The sequence below is a fragment of the Nyctibius grandis genome, chromosome 1 (genome assembly GCF_013368605.1).
Source record: "Nyctibius grandis isolate bNycGra1 chromosome 1, bNycGra1.pri, whole genome shotgun sequence".
Classification (NCBI taxonomy): domain Eukaryota; kingdom Metazoa; phylum Chordata; class Aves; order Nyctibiiformes; family Nyctibiidae; genus Nyctibius; species Nyctibius grandis.
Genome location: NC_090658.1, coordinates 59435589 through 59452929, shown reverse-complemented (window position 1 = coordinate 59452929; position 17341 = coordinate 59435589). Strand labels below are relative to the sequence as shown.

The following is a 17341-nucleotide window of genomic DNA, read 5'->3' as shown; positions in this document are numbered from 1 at the left end:
AACAAAAACATTGGAACTATTGTTTCCAGGGACCATTGTAGTCCAAACCAATGTCTTCCTACAAGACTCCTCCCCCCACCCTGGAATTACTTATGTCTGCTTTGAAGGATTCTAACCCCTTGTGAAAGGTGGCTTACCTTGTTGGCGCCCAGACTGTGTATAAGTACTGTGTGCTAATCCTTCCTCCCCTCTCCTTCAAGCTTTTGTAACCTACTTGGAATTTCAGCATTGCTTTAGTTAATGTCAAGACGCAGAACACACTGTGGGGCATTAGTGAAATTTGTGGGTGTAGGGACAGCACGGATTTTTTGACTATGATTTTTTTTTCCTTCTGATTAATTAGCCATTCTGCTAGTTCAAAAGTTCTACAAGACAAAGCCGTTCTGCCTCTGACTTTACTGACACAAACACACACAAGGTCAGAATTCGCCTTTAGTTATAATGTTGGCTTAGGATCAGTTATGTTTTGGTCAAAAGAAAATATGAACCTTGCCTGTGTAAGCATTCCAGAAGAGGTCAGCTCAGAGGCACAGTGGAGAGAAGTAATGCTGAAACGCTTAAGTGCTGGATATCCTACCTTATACTGTAAAGCTTTGTGCAGATAGGTCAGGGGCCAGCACCTCAGTTTTTGTGACACATGGCCCATTTTATTTTCATAGCAGAAATAAAGGACAATATGATAAATTGTCAGTTTTTCCCACAAGGAATCATCAAAATGTTTCAGTATTTAATGGGCTGTATTTTGGTGAAAGCAAACAAACCCCAAACCCATTTTTTTTTTTGTGATGTTTTATGCGTTTATTTTTTTAAACAGAGGATATGTTGGCATCCATTAGCAATGATGAGGTGGCACTAATGGAAACAAATTGTTTGTACTAGGTTACAGTACGAAACATGCTGTAGAATAGATCTGTACAAATGAATCTTCTATTTTGGTGATTCTTAACCATGCTTTATTAGTGGACCAAGTTTTAGAACTAATTTCCTTTCTGTTTTTGAAAACTGAAAGAGTAAGAAGCCAGGAGAGAAATTTTGTAACTGTTTTTTGTATATTGTCATTGTAGGCCAAGACTTTAAATGGCATTTGCGATAAAGCCATCCGATCAACTACAGATCCATTGATGAGCCAGTGTGCATGTCTAGAGGAGGTTCATTTAACCAACATTAAACCTGGGGAAGGCCTGGTAAGAACCACTTCTGGAGTGTCCTGATGTCCCCAGTGTTTAATAGGTAGTCTTGCGAGCCACTATATACTGTGTGTATAGCAAGGTATTTCAAAACCATTAATATCCTATGGGGAACAGAAAGAGGCATGGGGAGGAACTCTTGAAGGTGTGCTGGAGTGGCTGCCAGAGATGGGTATGCATGTTAATAGGTTTGATCCCAAATATAATTTTGGATGGTAAAGTGTTGCAAATTTGTATCTTAAGCAGCATATTGGTGAATTTACAGATGCTTGTGAAATCAGTCATTTTATTTTTGCAGGTTACCTTAACCAGCTGTTTTTCTGGGTGAGGGAGAAGGCAATGAGAAATCATGTTTGTGTTTGTTTTGAAGGACACGTTTTTATGTGTGTTTGTAGCAAGATTGTGAAGAATATGAGGATTTTTGAGGTTTGCTGTTAGCAGGAATATGAGAAATCCTTTTAAATGTTCAATGGTTGTGTAATATTACTGAGTGTAGTTTGTTCAGTGGATGCTGTTTAGCTGAGTGCTGGTTAAGAGAAACTGAGTTTGAAGTCTTGGTGGGTTTTCTGGCTGGGGAACAGACATGTTAGAATGAGTTGGAGGGAAATTAAATTCTTAAGTGCATTTGTATTCCCCCCTGGCACCAAAGGCAGGGGAGATGAACACTGTTAGAGGAAGCTTTACAGTCTTGTGCTGTATAGTTTTACCTAGGCCACTGGATTTGACTGAATCAGTCATGTATTCTTGGAATTATGGGGATCTCTTTGTTAATGCACAAGCTACAAGGAAGCAGAGTCAGCCTAGCTTGGACTAAGAAAGAAATGAGGAGGTAGGTGCACACAACTGGATACCGACAGGCAAGCAGGGAAGGGAATTGGCTGGAGAGGAAGGGGCAAAGAAGTCTTATGGGTTTTTTTTCTTGCACTTCTAAGCAAGTGTGGTAACTTTGGGCAAATAAGCTGCATATGACTCCTGAATAACATCCAGTTCTGTAGAGCCCAATGTGAGTACCGCTAACAACAGATGTAGGTAGGAACAGTAAAGAGATGTGGTATTTGTTCATAAATGATGAAACAAATGTACTGGTCACCTCATGTGGGGAAATCTATGTAATTATTAGTTATTAGCCTGTCGGTGATTTTTAATTTGGTGTTCATGTGGTCAGCAACCACTTCATCTGAGTTTGTCCTTGCATTCGCACTCAGCATTAACATATAGAACCACAAATACTTCTGCCAGGGCTTTTATTGCTTATGTCAGCACTGTGGTTATAAGGCAGTCTGTCTATTGACTTGCCAAGAGAAATTGTAAAAGAACATGTAAGCAGTATTTGTAGCCCACTTGTGGAAGTGTGCTTTGTATGGAGAGAGTTGGTAGCCATCTAGTAAAACCTGTAATTCTCTAGTGCAGACTGGACAGCAAGGAAATAAAGTTTTGTTCAAGGCCAAAGACCGACGAGGCGGCAAAACCAGCAGTGTTTGGTATTACCAACCAGACAGTGTTTCTAAATTGCATTCCATATATTAGTTTTTTTAAGTCATTATAAATATTATAATTAATTACAGTAAAAGTGATCAGAGAAGAGGTTTAAAATGTAATATTAGACCACACACTTTTCTAGGGAAAATGTGTGAATTGTTAAGTGTTTTTAATCATGTTTTGAGTCTGTTTTCAACAGTTGTTTAATCAGATAAGTTACATGGGGTTTTTTGCCTTTAAACTTGTTCTTAATTTTCTACTCATATTTAGGGAATGTACATCAAATCAACTTATGATGGTTTACATGTAATTACTGGAACTACAGAAAACGTAAGTGAAGTAAATGTAGATTAACTCAGGCTATCTGACAGTAGCTTTGATTGAGTTAGTTTGACTTTTTTACTACTTTTCCCTGTTTTACATATAACTCTCATTATATTGTTGCTTTAAATGCTGTGTGATGCGTTGTTTGTTTATCCACAATTTGTAAATATTTTGTCTCTGCATGTTTCACTTTTAGTCTAATTAAACCAGTTTCTGCAAGTACATGAGTTAGTTCAAACACTTGGCATTAAAATCATTGCTCTAATAAGTTACTGTATCTGCTGTTCTGAGCACTTATGGTATCTTGCTTAACAAAGTCTTGAACATATTTGCTCTCCGCTGGCAAAGTCAATCTCCTCTAATGGGAACGTTTAGGTGGTAGTGTGCTAAATTCATTAATGAGTAATGAAATCAATGAGCTGTCCAGTGACAAAATTGCCTTGCAGAGTAAAAAGACTATGAAAAAGTAAGACTTTAAGAGCAGTCTGCTGGAAGGAAATGGTCGACATGATAGGCAATTGTATTTTTTGCTGCAGATGCTTGCTTGTTTTATTCTTGCACTGTGAGTTCTCTGTAGCTGAGACTTTATTAAAGGCTTCTGGGCAGTCAACACAGTGGGGCCTCTGGCCAGCAGCTGAGGCTGGCGGGTGATGCTGTGGTGTTGTGAGACATGCTGCTTTACAGGAGCAGTGGCTGAAAGAAAAAGGAGTGGAGGAACTTGGCTTTTGCAGTGATGCCTTGTTGTTGGTTGGTTTTGGTTTTTGTTTGGTTGGTTGTTTGGTTGGTTGTTTTTTTTTTTTGTGAATAGGAAAGAACCAGTGGTTCTAGTTGTACCCCTGCCAAGCCAGGGGCCAGGGAGGATGGGGTGGAAATCTGTGTTGCAGTTCAGAGTGAAAACTGAAAGCTTTTATAGCTTTTATGCTATTGCCCTGGCATCACTCTGTATAGGATCTGCAACAGAGACTAAGTCTGCTTTGGCAGCAATTTCAACATCTGATAAATGTGAAAGAAGTAATGTTGACTGTCGCCAAGCTCCCTGTGCATATAGTTCTCATTTTGGAAGCCAGGAGTGGGGCTGTATTGCTTCTATAGCTTTGAGTGTTGACCTAAATGTCTGCTTTTTTATGAACACTGTTTCTACCTTTGGGGAAGCTCTTTCCTTTGGAGCAACGACACTTGACAAATGACTGAGAGATCTGCAAACAACTGATGTCTTTGTGGTGGTGTGGGATCATTTAGATGACCCAGGCTGGGTCTTAGCTCAGTTTTCTTGCTAGGTTTGGTATGGTAGCTTAGTTGCTATCCCCAGAAGCTGATCTGTTGGAATGCAGTGGATTTGCAATCCAAAATTAACAGTGCTATACACTGGAAGGACTGGGGAAGTCCATTTGATACCAGTCAGCCAAGAGGATTCCTGAGTTGTGCCGTCCCACTTGTGACTTCCTGTGTCACGTTGGCCTAGATCTAAACTTTGCTCTTTCCTCTGTTGTCACAATGCAATTGCAGTGTCTGCTGTGCTAGCTGGCACTTGTTGTAGGAGTCCTCTGTGTAAGGGCCCCCCACCCTCCTCCAGACAGAGGCTGTTGATTGCCCAAAGGACAGCTTGAAATGAGCTTTGTTTTTCACAAACTTGACTTTGGCCCAGCATTTTTTCATGATCTTGGTTAACTCATATATATGCAGCCTTCCACAGAGGCATTTCCTCTCAGAGGAAGCAAGAAGACAATGAAGAAATGGGGTTACTCGTGATAGCTGGAGCCTCCCACAAATTCCCCCATATTGTCTTCCCTTGTAGCACTGTTTATTCCTACAGTTCCTTCTAATAAAAAAGTTACAGTGTGATGATGAGGAGGAGTGAGTCCTTAATCCAATTGCTTAATTCTGGAGTCACTAGGAAGAGCTGGCCTGCTGCCAGGTGGTTACTCATGGGATGGGGGGAATGGGAGGAGAAGTTGCCCTATGACTGGGGTGCAATATACCAAGGTAGTATGCCTGTATGCTTTGGGTGTTGTCAAGGCTGGTCAGAGTTGGTGTGTTATGGCAGTGAGAGTTATTAAAAACTGCAGCAATAGTTGGCACATGGCACCAGCCATAGATAAATCTAAATAAATATTGACACATTTAGCTGTTCCTCGCTAATGGCCACCCCAGAGCTTGGTTTCTGTTCCAAGAAAATTGTATTTTAAGGTGTATTATTATTAGATAGCTATTTTTAAAATACCTATCTAAGCACACTTGATGTGTGCAAGCATATATTTTATCTGTTGACCTTGATGATGCAGGCAGATAAGAGCTACCAACTTTAATGGTTAATTATTTACATTAGGAAACAAAAAGGGAAAGTGAAATGGGTATATTTTCTTGGTTGAAGGGTATTTGGTTCTTTGTTCTGTACATTCAAAATCTTAGTATTTTTTTTTTAAAATCAATATACATGTATTTGAAAGCTAAGTTTAAGCTGGCTGCTGTGTTAGGACAGAAGTCTTCTCTTCAGTCCTCTCCCACTGCTGTCTGGAACGACAGTAGAAACTGGAGGCAAAAGGACAGTGGAGACCATCCCATGACTTAACTACAGTTTGGCCTGTGACAGCTGTAGGCTATGCCTTCTCCCTTTCCCTCTAGTTCCCTCAGTTTCAAAAATAAATAATAAGTTGAATTCATTTGCATTTCTTAAGTCATCAACGGATGTAATGTGTGATGTAGCTGTGTGAAAATTTACAGCAATGCTCTTCATTTTAGATATAAGCTTTGACTTAGTTTGGTGGGGATTGTTATGGGAGGGAAGAAAACCTGCTGAAGCACATGCCTCTTGTTTTCCTCTTTGTAGTCCCCTGCTGATCGATCTCAGAAGATTCATGCTGGTGATGAAGTGATCCAGGTTAATTGGCAAACTGTGGTTAGTAACAGCCTTACCAATCTTCCATTATGCTTGCTCTGCAAAGCTTGCTTCTTACAGGTTCTGAATGGATGGGGTCAGGGGATGGTTCTGGTGTTTTTCTGTTGAAATCTTTGAGGCTTTTTAACGTTTTGCTTTTAAGACAGAGTTTACTTGGACGTAAAATTAATTCTTTGCAATGTTTTGATAAAATAAATATGCAATATTTTGTGTTTAGATGCTGTATGCATCATACTAAGATATTCCATGTTGTATTTAACGCCTGCTTTAAAATGTATTGTTACAATCTACTGGAATGCGGATAAAAACAGCTTTAAAAAAACCCCAAGTATTTGTGAAATCACTTGCATCTGGGAACTTAGATAAAAAGATTACATTTTTGCTTAGCATAGGTAAGCAATGCCTTTCAATGTGAGAAAGAAACATAACAGTAGTAGTTCACTGAATCCCTGTGCTACTCAATTTGAGCACATTCATGCATCCTTCTAGGTCCCAAACTGAGGTATAAAGAGCATTGCTTGATATCTCAGTGTTTGTTTTGTTTCAAAGAAAGATCTCTACTTAAGCTGTAAATTAAAGATCTTTCCAAAAAAAACGAGCTTTCCGATTTTTTTCTTCATTCTGGCTTTTTTGGATCTCTGTTCTCTCTTTAGGTTCATGTTAAAACAAACAGTTTGACTTGGGAGATTTGATTTTTTTCATGTTTGTTCACTTTCAGAAAAGCAATTCTAAATAAAACAAGTCTTTATTTTCTTCCAGGTTGGATGGCAACTGAAAAATCTGGTGGCAAAGTTGCGAGAGAATCCTGCTGGAGTTAGACTGCTGCTTAAGAAACGTCCTACTGGCTCTTTCCATTTCACTCCTGCTCCGCTAAAGAATCTGCGCTGGAAACCACCCTTGGTGCAGGTGAGAGGCTGCCAGCAAAACTGTAACGTTGGGATGGGAATGCCTTGGTTACAACTTGAAAAAGAGAAATACCAGAAATGCTCTCAGGTACTCATGTTTAAGTATAGGTCAAAGAAGGTTAGGTGAAACGGCTGTCCTCTTCTGGTTCCTAGATAAAAGGGAAAATGTTCTTGCCCTTTTTTTTTTTTAAAAAAAACAGCTTTAAAAAAAAAACGAAAAAAACAGATAATGTCCTCTTGATACACAAAGGGACTAGGTGTGTTGCGCATTTTAATCAGTCAGCATGCCACTGGGAGAACTTACCTGAGGCAAAACTACTGAAACCGCTGATACATATGGAATTCATGAGCATGGAGTAATAAATGCTTCCTCTGTTTAGCAGAGTAGTAAGTTTTTGCTGAAATAACTTAGATTATTCTATATATTTGTTCTCTCTTTAGTCTGATGAAGGGTGGGAAAGAGTGAGTGTTTTTCAAGAAGTTATTTAAACTACTTGTTTGAATAAGATTTGGTTGTTGGGCAATTCGCAGATTGGGTAATGGGCAGAAAGAGAAAGTGAAGTTAATAACTTAACCAAGTTGAGGTATGACATGTTGTATAAGGAAGCTTAGGGTTCAATGCTTACAGGAGGAAATAACGTAACTGAATCTAAACTGGTTACATGAAATAAAGAAAGCCAGGGAGAGTTCCCATTCCTACTCCTGTTCTGACACAAGTCTCCCTACAGCTGTGAGGATAGTTTGTCAACCTGTGACATGCCAGTGGCTATCACAAGTCTCAAGGCAGGAAGATCTCTCTCAAAATGGGTAGAGGATGTGCACTTGACTCCTTTCTCATCCTTCCTTTCACCAATGCCTGTGTCTTGTTTTTGTGGCATCATGCCTGCCATTTAATCAGAGCCAAAGAAAAGAAGACACCACTCTGAGTTTTCTGGGGTTACTCAAAGCAAGGACTGTGTTACTGGTGTGAAGAGTTGAGTTAGGCTGGGATATAGGCTGTGGCAAGCAGCGTTTTCTTGGGGGAACGGGCGATGGGAGAAAGCTGTTGACAGTTCTGGGCTCCAACGTACTGACCAGTAAAAGGTGGATGCTTGTGCAGGGGTGCCATTAACTGAGTGTCCAGAGTGAAAGCCTGGGCAGTTCCTTGACAAAAAGGGGAGCAGTGCAGTCCTCTTGCCGGAACAAAGGTGAAAGGGTTCTTCAAGCCTTTGCCTTCCTAGGGGCAGACAGGAGCCAGGCAAGATGCTAGGGACATAGAATTGAGCCACAAAGAGCAAACTGGCAAACTTGCTCAGATGAGCAATACTAAATACATTTTTTCCTTTCCTTCCCTTACCCTAGTTATATCACTTGATGCAATTTGTGGTTAATGCAATTTCGCTTCAATATTTCTATCAATGATCTGGATGAGGGGATCGAGTCCACCCTCAGTAAGTTCACAGATGACACCAAGTTGGGCGGGAGTGTTGATCTGCTGGAGTGTAGGAAGGCTTTGCAGAGGGATCTGGACAGGCTGGATCGATGGGCCGAGGCCAGTTGTATGAGGTTCTACAAGGCTCAGTGTCGGGTCCTGCACTTGGGGCACAACAACCCCATACAACACTACAGGCTTGGGGAAGAGTGGCTGGAAAGCTGCCTGGCAGAAAAGGACCTGGCGGTGTTGGTCAATAGCTGGCTGAATATGAGCCAGCAGTGTGCTCAGGTGGCCAAGAAGGCCCACAGCATCCTGGCTTGTATCAGAAAGGGTGTGACCAGCAGGGCAAGGGAGGTGATTGTCCCCCTGTACTCAGTACTGGTGAGGCTGCACCTCGAATACTGTGTTCAGTTTTGGGCCCCTCACTACAACAGAGACATTGGGGTGCTGGAGCCAGTCCAAAGAAGGGCAACAAAGCTGGTGAAGGGTCTAGAGCACAAGCATTATAAGGAGCAGCTGAGGGAACAGGGGTTGTTTAGCTTGGGGAAAAGGAGGCTAGGGGAGACCTTATTGCTCTCTATAACTACCTGAAAGGAGGTGGTAGTCAAGTGGGTGTCAGTCTCTTCTACCAGGTAACAAGCGATAGGACAAGAGGAAATGTCCTCAAGTTGTGCCAGGGGAGGTTTAGATTGGATATTATGAAAGATTTCTTCACAGAAAGGGTTACCAAGCATTGGAACAGGCTGTCCAGGGAAGTGGTGGAGTCACCATCCCTGGAGGCATTTAAAAGATGTGTAGATGTGGTGCTTAGGGACATGGTTTAGTGGTGGACTTGACAGTGCTAGGTTAACAGTTGGACTTGATGATCTTAAAGGTCCTTTCCAATCAATATGATTCTACGAACTTTACCATATTCCTGCCTGTGCCCATGCCCCGGCATTGGACTGTATAGAATAAGGGTAGCGTGAGCTGGCTTTGTAAGTGTTGCAGATCATATCTCTGTTTAACAAATTGCATTCTTTTAATGGATCTAAAAATAGAAGAAGGAGTTTTGTCTCTGTTGCTTTTTCTGTCTATGGAATTTACAGGAAAAATAGAACTGGAAAGAGCAAGATATTCTTGAGCAATGCATTACCTGTAATGAGATTTTTGTAGGAGGGACTGCAAAGCTAGCCAAAACTGGGGGTGGAGGAAAATGTGAATGCTAAGAGTTTTTAACATGTTTATTAAGCATAGGAATAGTTCACTAGGGGATGAAATGGTACTATTGATTATTGAAGTATCTTTTTGTGAATGATAAATCAATACTCAGATGTTTGATAGCTGTCTTAACATTTCAGACCAGTCCTCCACCAACTTCAACCCAGTCACCAGAAAGCACCATGGATACCTCACTGAAAAAAGAGAAGCCAGCCATTTTGGATCTATACATACCACCTCCACCAGCTGTTCCGTATTCTCCTCGGTATGCAAGTAAACATGCAGTACTGAACAAAAAACTTCTTTATTACACTTGTTTCTGAGCTGGCTTCCAGTTAGAGCTTTGTGCATATTAGCTTGAGGAAATTGCAGATCTTAAACTTTCTTCTAGTTGCCTAAATGCAGAGGATTGCTTAATTTATGCTTAAATGCATAAACTACCAGAATCGTAATAGATTTTATTATTAGAAGATTATTGTGTGTCACATAGATCAGAGTTGTTCCCAAAATATGAACAGATGTCATCCCTGGTTTTGTCGTGGAGTTATGTTTTTGATTTTGTTTAAATCTGACTGCACATAGCAAGAAGTCATTTTTGTCTGTAACTTTTTCCACTGGTATTTTTTTTTTGGTTGGGCTTTTTTTAGCAAGTTAAGTAACTGTTGTGGGAGTTAGGATAGAAAAGAACTTGTTTTAAATTGTTAAACTTGCAAGTTTTATTAAACAGGAATGTTGCCACTGAAGGGAAGGGAGAGTCAATTCATTCAACTTTATTTTTTTCCCTGTGTTTTAAGCTATAAAAATGCAGACCTGTGTACACAAAAGAGGTGTGGGGAGTATGGTATGGCTAGCTTTTGTTTGTTCTCAAGTCCATGTTGACTCACGCCAGAACCCTGCCAAGTGACCTGGGAAGGTGATGGACAAAAGGATTTTCAGGCAGGGCATGCTTCCTGGACTGTCCTGACACTTTAGGTGACATGGGAAGCTGTGACAGCTGGAAGAAGAGAAAGCTGGAAAAGGAGAAAGAGCAGTTCTCTTGCCTTCTGTTTAGCTATTTGATTTCACCTCTGCATGTTACGGTCTTCTCTTGAAATTGTGGTGCATTTGTGTGGTCATTTAATTTTTCCCCCCTCATCCATCCTGTTCTCTTCCTTTCCTGGCTGGGGAGGCAGAGAGCTTTCTCTGCTGGGGAGGCAGAGAGCAGTGGCTGGTTTCCCTCCCCATGGCACAGTCTCCACATGGTGGTGTTGTAGGAGAGCTCTCCGCATACATACGGTTGTGGTGTAACACTTCCGTGTGATTTTTCGGTCCCTGAATCTCCATAAATAGCTCCGTCTCATTCACTGAGCTCTTGCATTGTTCTTGATGGAGAGCTGGACAAAGTGTATGTGCTGGCCAGGGGGCTGTTGTGAATACTGGAGTATGTATATACTTAGACAGTCAGCTGTGTATTTTTGTGCCTGACTTGGCTGATGGCTGCTTCAAGCAATAAGATTGTAGGATGTACAGGAAAGGGGAAAAAAAACCCAGACAAATCTTAACTTTTTCTTCCAAAAGTACTCACAAGGACTGGTTCTAAAAATGGCTGTTCCTGGCCCTTGGAATTAAGGATTGCTCTGGGAAGGGAGTTCCTGCAGAAGTTGCTCAAAATCATATGTATATGCACTATGAATTTATTACTGAAACTCTCAAGGAGGTCTCACATTTGGACAGCGAGTGAAGGTGATGGATATCCAGTGGCAGTTATTGGGCTCTTGGAATAACTGAAAAGCATAGTCCCTCAGATGGAGGCAATAGGTGTTGCCATTGCACAGAGATGGACATCTGTGTATGCACTCCTCTGCCACAACTGTCTACTGAACAGGCAATGAATCGAGAGCATTGATACCCACAGGGCAGAAAGGTCTGATTTCTCAGAAGCTTTTTCAGGGATGGTACCTCTAAACTTCTCTGTGTGTTAAATTACTGGCTCATTAAAAGTGAGTTAGCATGAGAGGGGGTAGCTTTCTTTTCACCTTGGTAAATATGTTTATGAGGAAGTCTTCCATCACCTGACTTGTTTTTTCTTTCAGCGTGTTTGCAGCACAATGCAGGTTGTCAGGAGCATGACTAAGGGCTAGAAATATCTTCCAAACCTACTCATGTCTGTAGCATGAAACTCTTTTAAGCTACTAACTGAAGTGAAATGTCCTTTCAGAGATGAAAAGGGGAGTTTTGTATATGGAGGAGGCAACAAATCCTGTCAGCCGCTACCTGGGTCCAAGGGTGCCGAGTCTCCCAATTCTTTTCTGGATCAGGAGAGTCGAAGAAGAAGGTTTACTATTGCTGATTCGGACCAGCTGCCTGGGTATCCCATGGAAGCAAATCTCCTACCAGCCAAGATGAGGGAAAAAACACAATCCTATGGTGAGTCCAGCCCACTTTCATTATTGCTATTATGGTAAACACTTTGGTCAGTTTGGAATAATGTATGTTAGAAAACTACTCATTAGACTTGATGGATATTAAGGGCAGTCTGTGCAAATTGTGAATGTGAATGAAATTCCGTATCTGAAATAATTTCACTTAAATGCTGTTATTTCCTTAATGAATGTCATTCAGCTGGGCTCTGCTGCCACAGTTGGCCATTTCCATGTGTGTTTTGGTTATAACTTTTGGTCATTATGTCCACTGCTGCTGTAAACGAGCAAGAGTGTGGCTGTTCAATCTCAGCGCGTTGCTTTCTTATATTTCACTAGTGGAAGTAGCTTGAAATATTTTTTTTTTTCTGCAATTTTAACTGTTTATTGGTGTATCTATCCCTTTGCTTAATTGTGAAAAGTATGAATTTAAAAATTGGTTTCTGAAACTTAATGTAATTCCTCATAACCTTCTCTGTTGCCTTTAGGAAAACCTCGTCCTTTGTCAATGCCTGCTGATGGGAGCTGGATAGGAGCTGCAGAACCCTTCTCCAGGCCACGAGCACCAGGGAGAAAAGGTGAGGATTTAGGTCTTGTCCCTCTTCCTCTTCCCTACCTCTCCAAAATTTCCTTGGGGTGAACTGGATGGAAGTGTCTGAATTAGGAATGAAGGATTAGTGTTTGCATATTGCTGAGCTGATCCAAGATGACAGTTGTTGGTTTTAGCAGGAATGCCAGATGGTAGTTGTGAAATTTGTGAGGCTATTCAGTGCTGGGACTCAAGCTTTTGTTGTTCCATCTTAGAATTCTTGTGAGCATTAAAAGTAGGCTAGAATGACTAGGGCAGATCTGTGCTTGTCTCTTTATATAGTGTAGGTTTACCATTTTGCTCTTACACACCTCCCCTTCCCTTTCTTCTGCATTTAGTATTGATCATAAAACTGCCTTTTTGGTAAGTCTCTCTGTTTGTTTAGCTCACTGTGGAGGCTGCTGTAGGAAGCAAGCTTGTTCTCAAAAGGAAAATGTAGGGCCTTTTAGGAGTTGCTTTTTGCTGCGACTGCTGTTAGAAAACAACATATTCTGCAGATGTCACAGAATGGGAGAGAGACAGAAGCCGATAATATTGGGTGTTAGGTTGGGTGACTTTTTTTCCTTCCCCAGCTACCCTTGTCTCCCTTCCCCCTTTTGCATCTGAAAGGCTGAGTCCTGTTAGAGTGGGAAATAGGAAAGGATGACTATTTAGTTTATTCTTGAAATCAGTTATGAAAGCTGATGTGTAATTCTAGGGAAAATAGAAGCTGAAATCTATTATTTTAATGCAAAAATAGAAGCTGATAACAAGAAGCAGCAACCTGGAGGAATATCGGAGACAGGCTGAGTAACAAGTCTAATAGAATGATCACCAGGTGGCAGGGCTGTTTTTTGTGTGCATGGGTTTTTGTATGGTTTTGCTTTTGGTTTTGTGTTGGCCTTTTTTAACACTTGGAACATGCTTAAGTGCTGCAGGCTTGTATGTAAGCCGTATTGGGTCAGAACAAAGGCCTGTCTAGCCTAGTAGAATGTCTCTAGCAGCAGCCTTGGGGTCAGGTGTCTAGGGAAGAGTAAAAACAGAGAAAGCATCACAAGTCTATGGTCAAAACCAGGGAAGTGCTTACATCTTTATCTGCAAAATTAATTTCTGTTGTCCAGAGTAATATTTGTAGCTTTTAAGTTAGTCATGAGTTACATTCAGATAAGCATGGATTCAACTCTGGTCTATCAGCATCTTGAATGACATGTTGCGAGAAGGTTTGTTAAGTCTCATTCATAATAATGATTTGCATCTCTACAAGCAATTTTGATGTATGTGAATCTGGAATTTAACAGTCAAATAGTATTCTCTCTGTGTATGAATTTCTTTTGTTGTTCTGTGTGTTGCTTAAACAATATTAAAGATGCAAAAAACCATGAATATGTTGACAGCTGCTTCTGTCTAGATGTGTTACGAAAGGTAACCAAAATCTCGGTAATTTGAAATGTAACCAGAATCTTTTTATAAAAACAGAAAATGTTAATGAAGGGTTTTGAAGTCAACAATAATTGGTTTTCCTCCTCCTGTTTGCACAGGTGAAGATGTCCTCTGCAGGTACTTCAGTAATGAAAGGATACCCCCAATCATTGAAGAAAGCCCTTCTATGCAACACCCCCTCTCAAGGCCAGTGTCTGACAAGCAGTTAGTGAGGGGAACGGATTATATTCGAGGCAGCAGGTGTTTTATGAATACAGACCTCCACAACAGTGCAACAATTCCTTTTCAAGAGGAAGGTGCTAAAAAATCCTCTGTTACATCGTCCACAAAATCTTCCTCTGCAGAGCGCTCGCTGCTGGTCAGTTGGATCACGAGACTGAAATTGTTGACTCATTGACTATTGTTCACAGGACTGTTACCAAGTGCCTTTGCTCATCAGTCAGACTTCTCTACTTTTCAGCTTAACTGATGCATAGTGACTAATGCCGTGTTCTTTTCCTGGAGAATCTTACATTTTTGCCTTTTTGTGATTTTTGATGGATCAGAGGGTTTCATAGCGCAAGGAGGGAAGAAAGATAAAGATCAAGTTCCTCTTCCTGGCCAAAAGCTGAGGGCATTTATTCCCCTGGAAATGAGTACAGTTTCAGTGATATAGAGGCCACACATGACCTGAAATATGCATAATAACTCAGAGGAAATCATTGCATTACTGTAAAGTCCAGTGGCACTTCGGTTCTCTGAATGCTCAGAGGCTGGTGAGACTGGCTGGGTGTCAGAGCATGTAGAGCACAGCAAAAGTTGTGTTACTCTCCTGACCAGGAAAGATAAGCAGCGAAATGGCAGTTTCATGCAAATTAGCGATGCCGTTGCAAGTACTGGATGAGATCAACCTTGTGAGGACAAAGTACTAGTGTTGCTGTTCTTTCTCTGATATCCGGAGATTATAGGAAGTCTTAGGAAGAGAGTTCTCTTATTCAGAGATCTTAGGAAGTTGGACTAATTTAATTATAAATCAATCCAACCTGATATATAATCCATTTTATTGAAATTGCAGTACAAGTAAAGAGCACTGAAGAGCTGCGGTGCTTGTCCGTAAAGATATATGGATTGCTACAACATGCCAAGGAAATGCATCTGTAGAGGTGGTAAAAGAATATATATTTTTCCTTAATTGTTTAAGAATGATTTGCTGTTAACCAAAGTAAGCTTTTAAAGACAGTCCTGTTGGACTTACAAGAACTTTTACGGTGGTTCAGTTATTGAATGATGTGTTGTTTTTATGAAAAATATGTGCTATGATACATTACAATTGTAAGACATCTTGCTATTTTCTATATAGCTCAAATTTTTCCCCCTACAGAATTTTAAAGTAGCATTGGGTATTTTGGGAGGAAAATAAAACTTGTTTAACAAAAGAGGAGGATAGTAAAGAGGTATTGTTTAAAACTGAATGTACATAAGATTGTTAGTATGCGAACAGTTGTGTTTAAACTAATTTAAATGTTAAATATAGTTGTATATATATTTTTACACTTAAACAGATACAGTTTGTACCTTCCTGTGTTTGGTACTGGGCACAGATTAGTCAAATGAAAAGAAAAAAAGTGTTTTATATTCCTCACTAATTATAAGACTAACTATTTTCGTAAATGATGCATTGCCAACAGCCTTTATTCCTTTGGTCTTGCTGAAGAAAAGAAGAATAATTTGTATTTAATAATTGGTGGGGAAAGAGGGAGGTTAAAAGCTAGTTTGCACTTTGGACTGGAGCAGGAATTGTATGTGATAACATGAGTGTTAAAAACATACCATAATTCTGGCTGTGAAGATGTGACCATTCTGCTGCAACAAGTTAATGAAGTTGTGCTACAGCCCTGCAGAGACACAGGGTGTTAAATTCAGTTGTCAATTAAGTTTGATTCGGACTCACTGGTGATTTAGATGGGGGCTGGTATGGACCTTTTAGATCAAAGCAGATTATAATATGGCTGTCTTGTGCCACTCTTCACCCTGGAGATGGCAGTCTGTACTAGAGACTTGGCCAAACCCATCTGCAGTGCAGTTGAATCCTAGACCAGTTTGATCCTGCCTCTGAGGAGGCTGTCATGTTCTCAACTGTCATGTTCTAGGCACTGTGTTGAGTATAGTCCAGTCCCAAACTGACTGAACTGTTTTAACTTAATCCAGTTCAATAACTTTGATTTAAAGTCAGAGATGTTGTCTAAACAAGGCTTTAAAATAGAATTTTTGCCTGTCTTTAATGTCCTGTTTTCCATGGTTTAAAAATGAATGGGGAAAGATACACTTTGGTGTATGAATTCATGTATATTGGTGTGGAAGAATCTATGGATGCACTCGGTTTCTTTGGGTTGTACCTGAGCACATTTTTAAGACACTGAAAAGTTTCCTGCTGTTGTTCGGTTAGGTTCTCCTGAAGTTTGATCTATGAGTAGTGAAATAAGCTTTCCCTAATTTAATAAGTAGATTTAAATCACTGCAGCTATGAGGAAAGAGGAATTTGTAAGCATTTGGGCAGAGTGACACTTTCAAAATCTGTCTTGTTGCCTAAATACAGGCTAATCACCCCCCCACCCCCCCCAAAAAAAACCCCAAACTCAGCAAACCCAACCAACCCAACCAACCAATGTCTTCTCTGTGTTCATCCTCTGCGTGCTCCAGCATCCTCACCATGCTGAGTTAAGGTACTGAATTTAACCTTTTGTCAGTCAATTGTAAGGATATGCAATAGTTGATTGTCCAGGGCAAGAGTTGCCTGGCTCTTAGGAACAGGGGAAACAGAGATGCTTTTCTGGAAATTGCCAGAAGTGGTATTGCAGTTTCACAGAATCACAAGAATGGTTGAGGTTGGAAGGGACCTCTGGAGATCATCTGGTTCAACCCTGCTGCTCAGGCAGAGCCATCTAGGCCTGGTTGCCCAGGACCACTTGGCTTTTGAATATCTCCAAGGATGGAAGCTCCACAACCTCCCTGGGCAATGTGTGCCAGTGGTTGGTCACGCTCACAGTAAAAAAGTGTTTTCTGATGTTCAGAGGGAACCTCCTGTGTTTCAGTTTGTGCCCATTGCCTCTTGTCCTGTCACTGGGCACCACTGAAAAGAGCCTGGCTCTGTCCTGTTTGCACCCTCCCTTCAGGTATTTACACATATTGATAAGATATCCCTGAGCCTTCTCTTCTCCAGGCTGAACAGTCCCACCTCTCATAGCCTTTCCTCGTAGGAGAGGTGCTCCAGTCCCTCACCATCCCTCCAGTGACATAATCTTGGTGTCATTTGTTGGGCTCTCTCCAGTATGTCCAGGTCTCTCTTGTACTGGGGGGGACCAGAACTGGACACAGTAACCCAGGTGTGGCCCCACCAGTGCTGAGTAGAGGGAAAGAATCACCTCTCTCAAGCTGCTGGCAATATTTTGTCTAATGCAGCTGAGTTTCCACTGAAAGTTAGCCAAGATCATCGAAAACACGGTCATGCGTAGTTTCTCAATCAAAAAGGCAAATAATATTGGGGTTTTTT

The 17341-nt window shown here is 40.9% G+C and overlaps 1 protein-coding gene across 2 annotated transcripts in view; it reads left to right on the top strand.

The window, feature by feature from the left end:
- CNKSR3 (CNKSR family member 3) overlaps positions 1 to 15881 on the top strand; it is a 61455-nt gene extending 45574 nt beyond the window's left edge. The window contains exons 6-13 of one of the 2 annotated variants that reach the window (XM_068400027.1): positions 1065 to 1184; positions 2937 to 2996; positions 5818 to 5883; positions 6646 to 6792; positions 9546 to 9670; positions 11603 to 11811; positions 12293 to 12382; positions 13911 to 15881. In XM_068400027.1, the coding sequence (XP_068256128.1) occupies positions 1065 to 1184; positions 2937 to 2996; positions 5818 to 5883; positions 6646 to 6792; positions 9546 to 9670; positions 11603 to 11811; positions 12293 to 12382; positions 13911 to 14209 (1116 nt within the window). In that variant the 3' untranslated portion in view covers positions 14210 to 15881. Of the gene's footprint in view, positions 1 to 1064; positions 1185 to 2936; positions 2997 to 5817; positions 5887 to 6645; positions 6793 to 9545; positions 9671 to 11602; positions 11812 to 12292; positions 12383 to 13910 lie in introns of both variants that reach the window. The other variant, XM_068400018.1, reaches the window with a different exon arrangement.
- The last annotated feature ends 1460 nt before the right edge of the window (positions 15882 to 17341 follow it).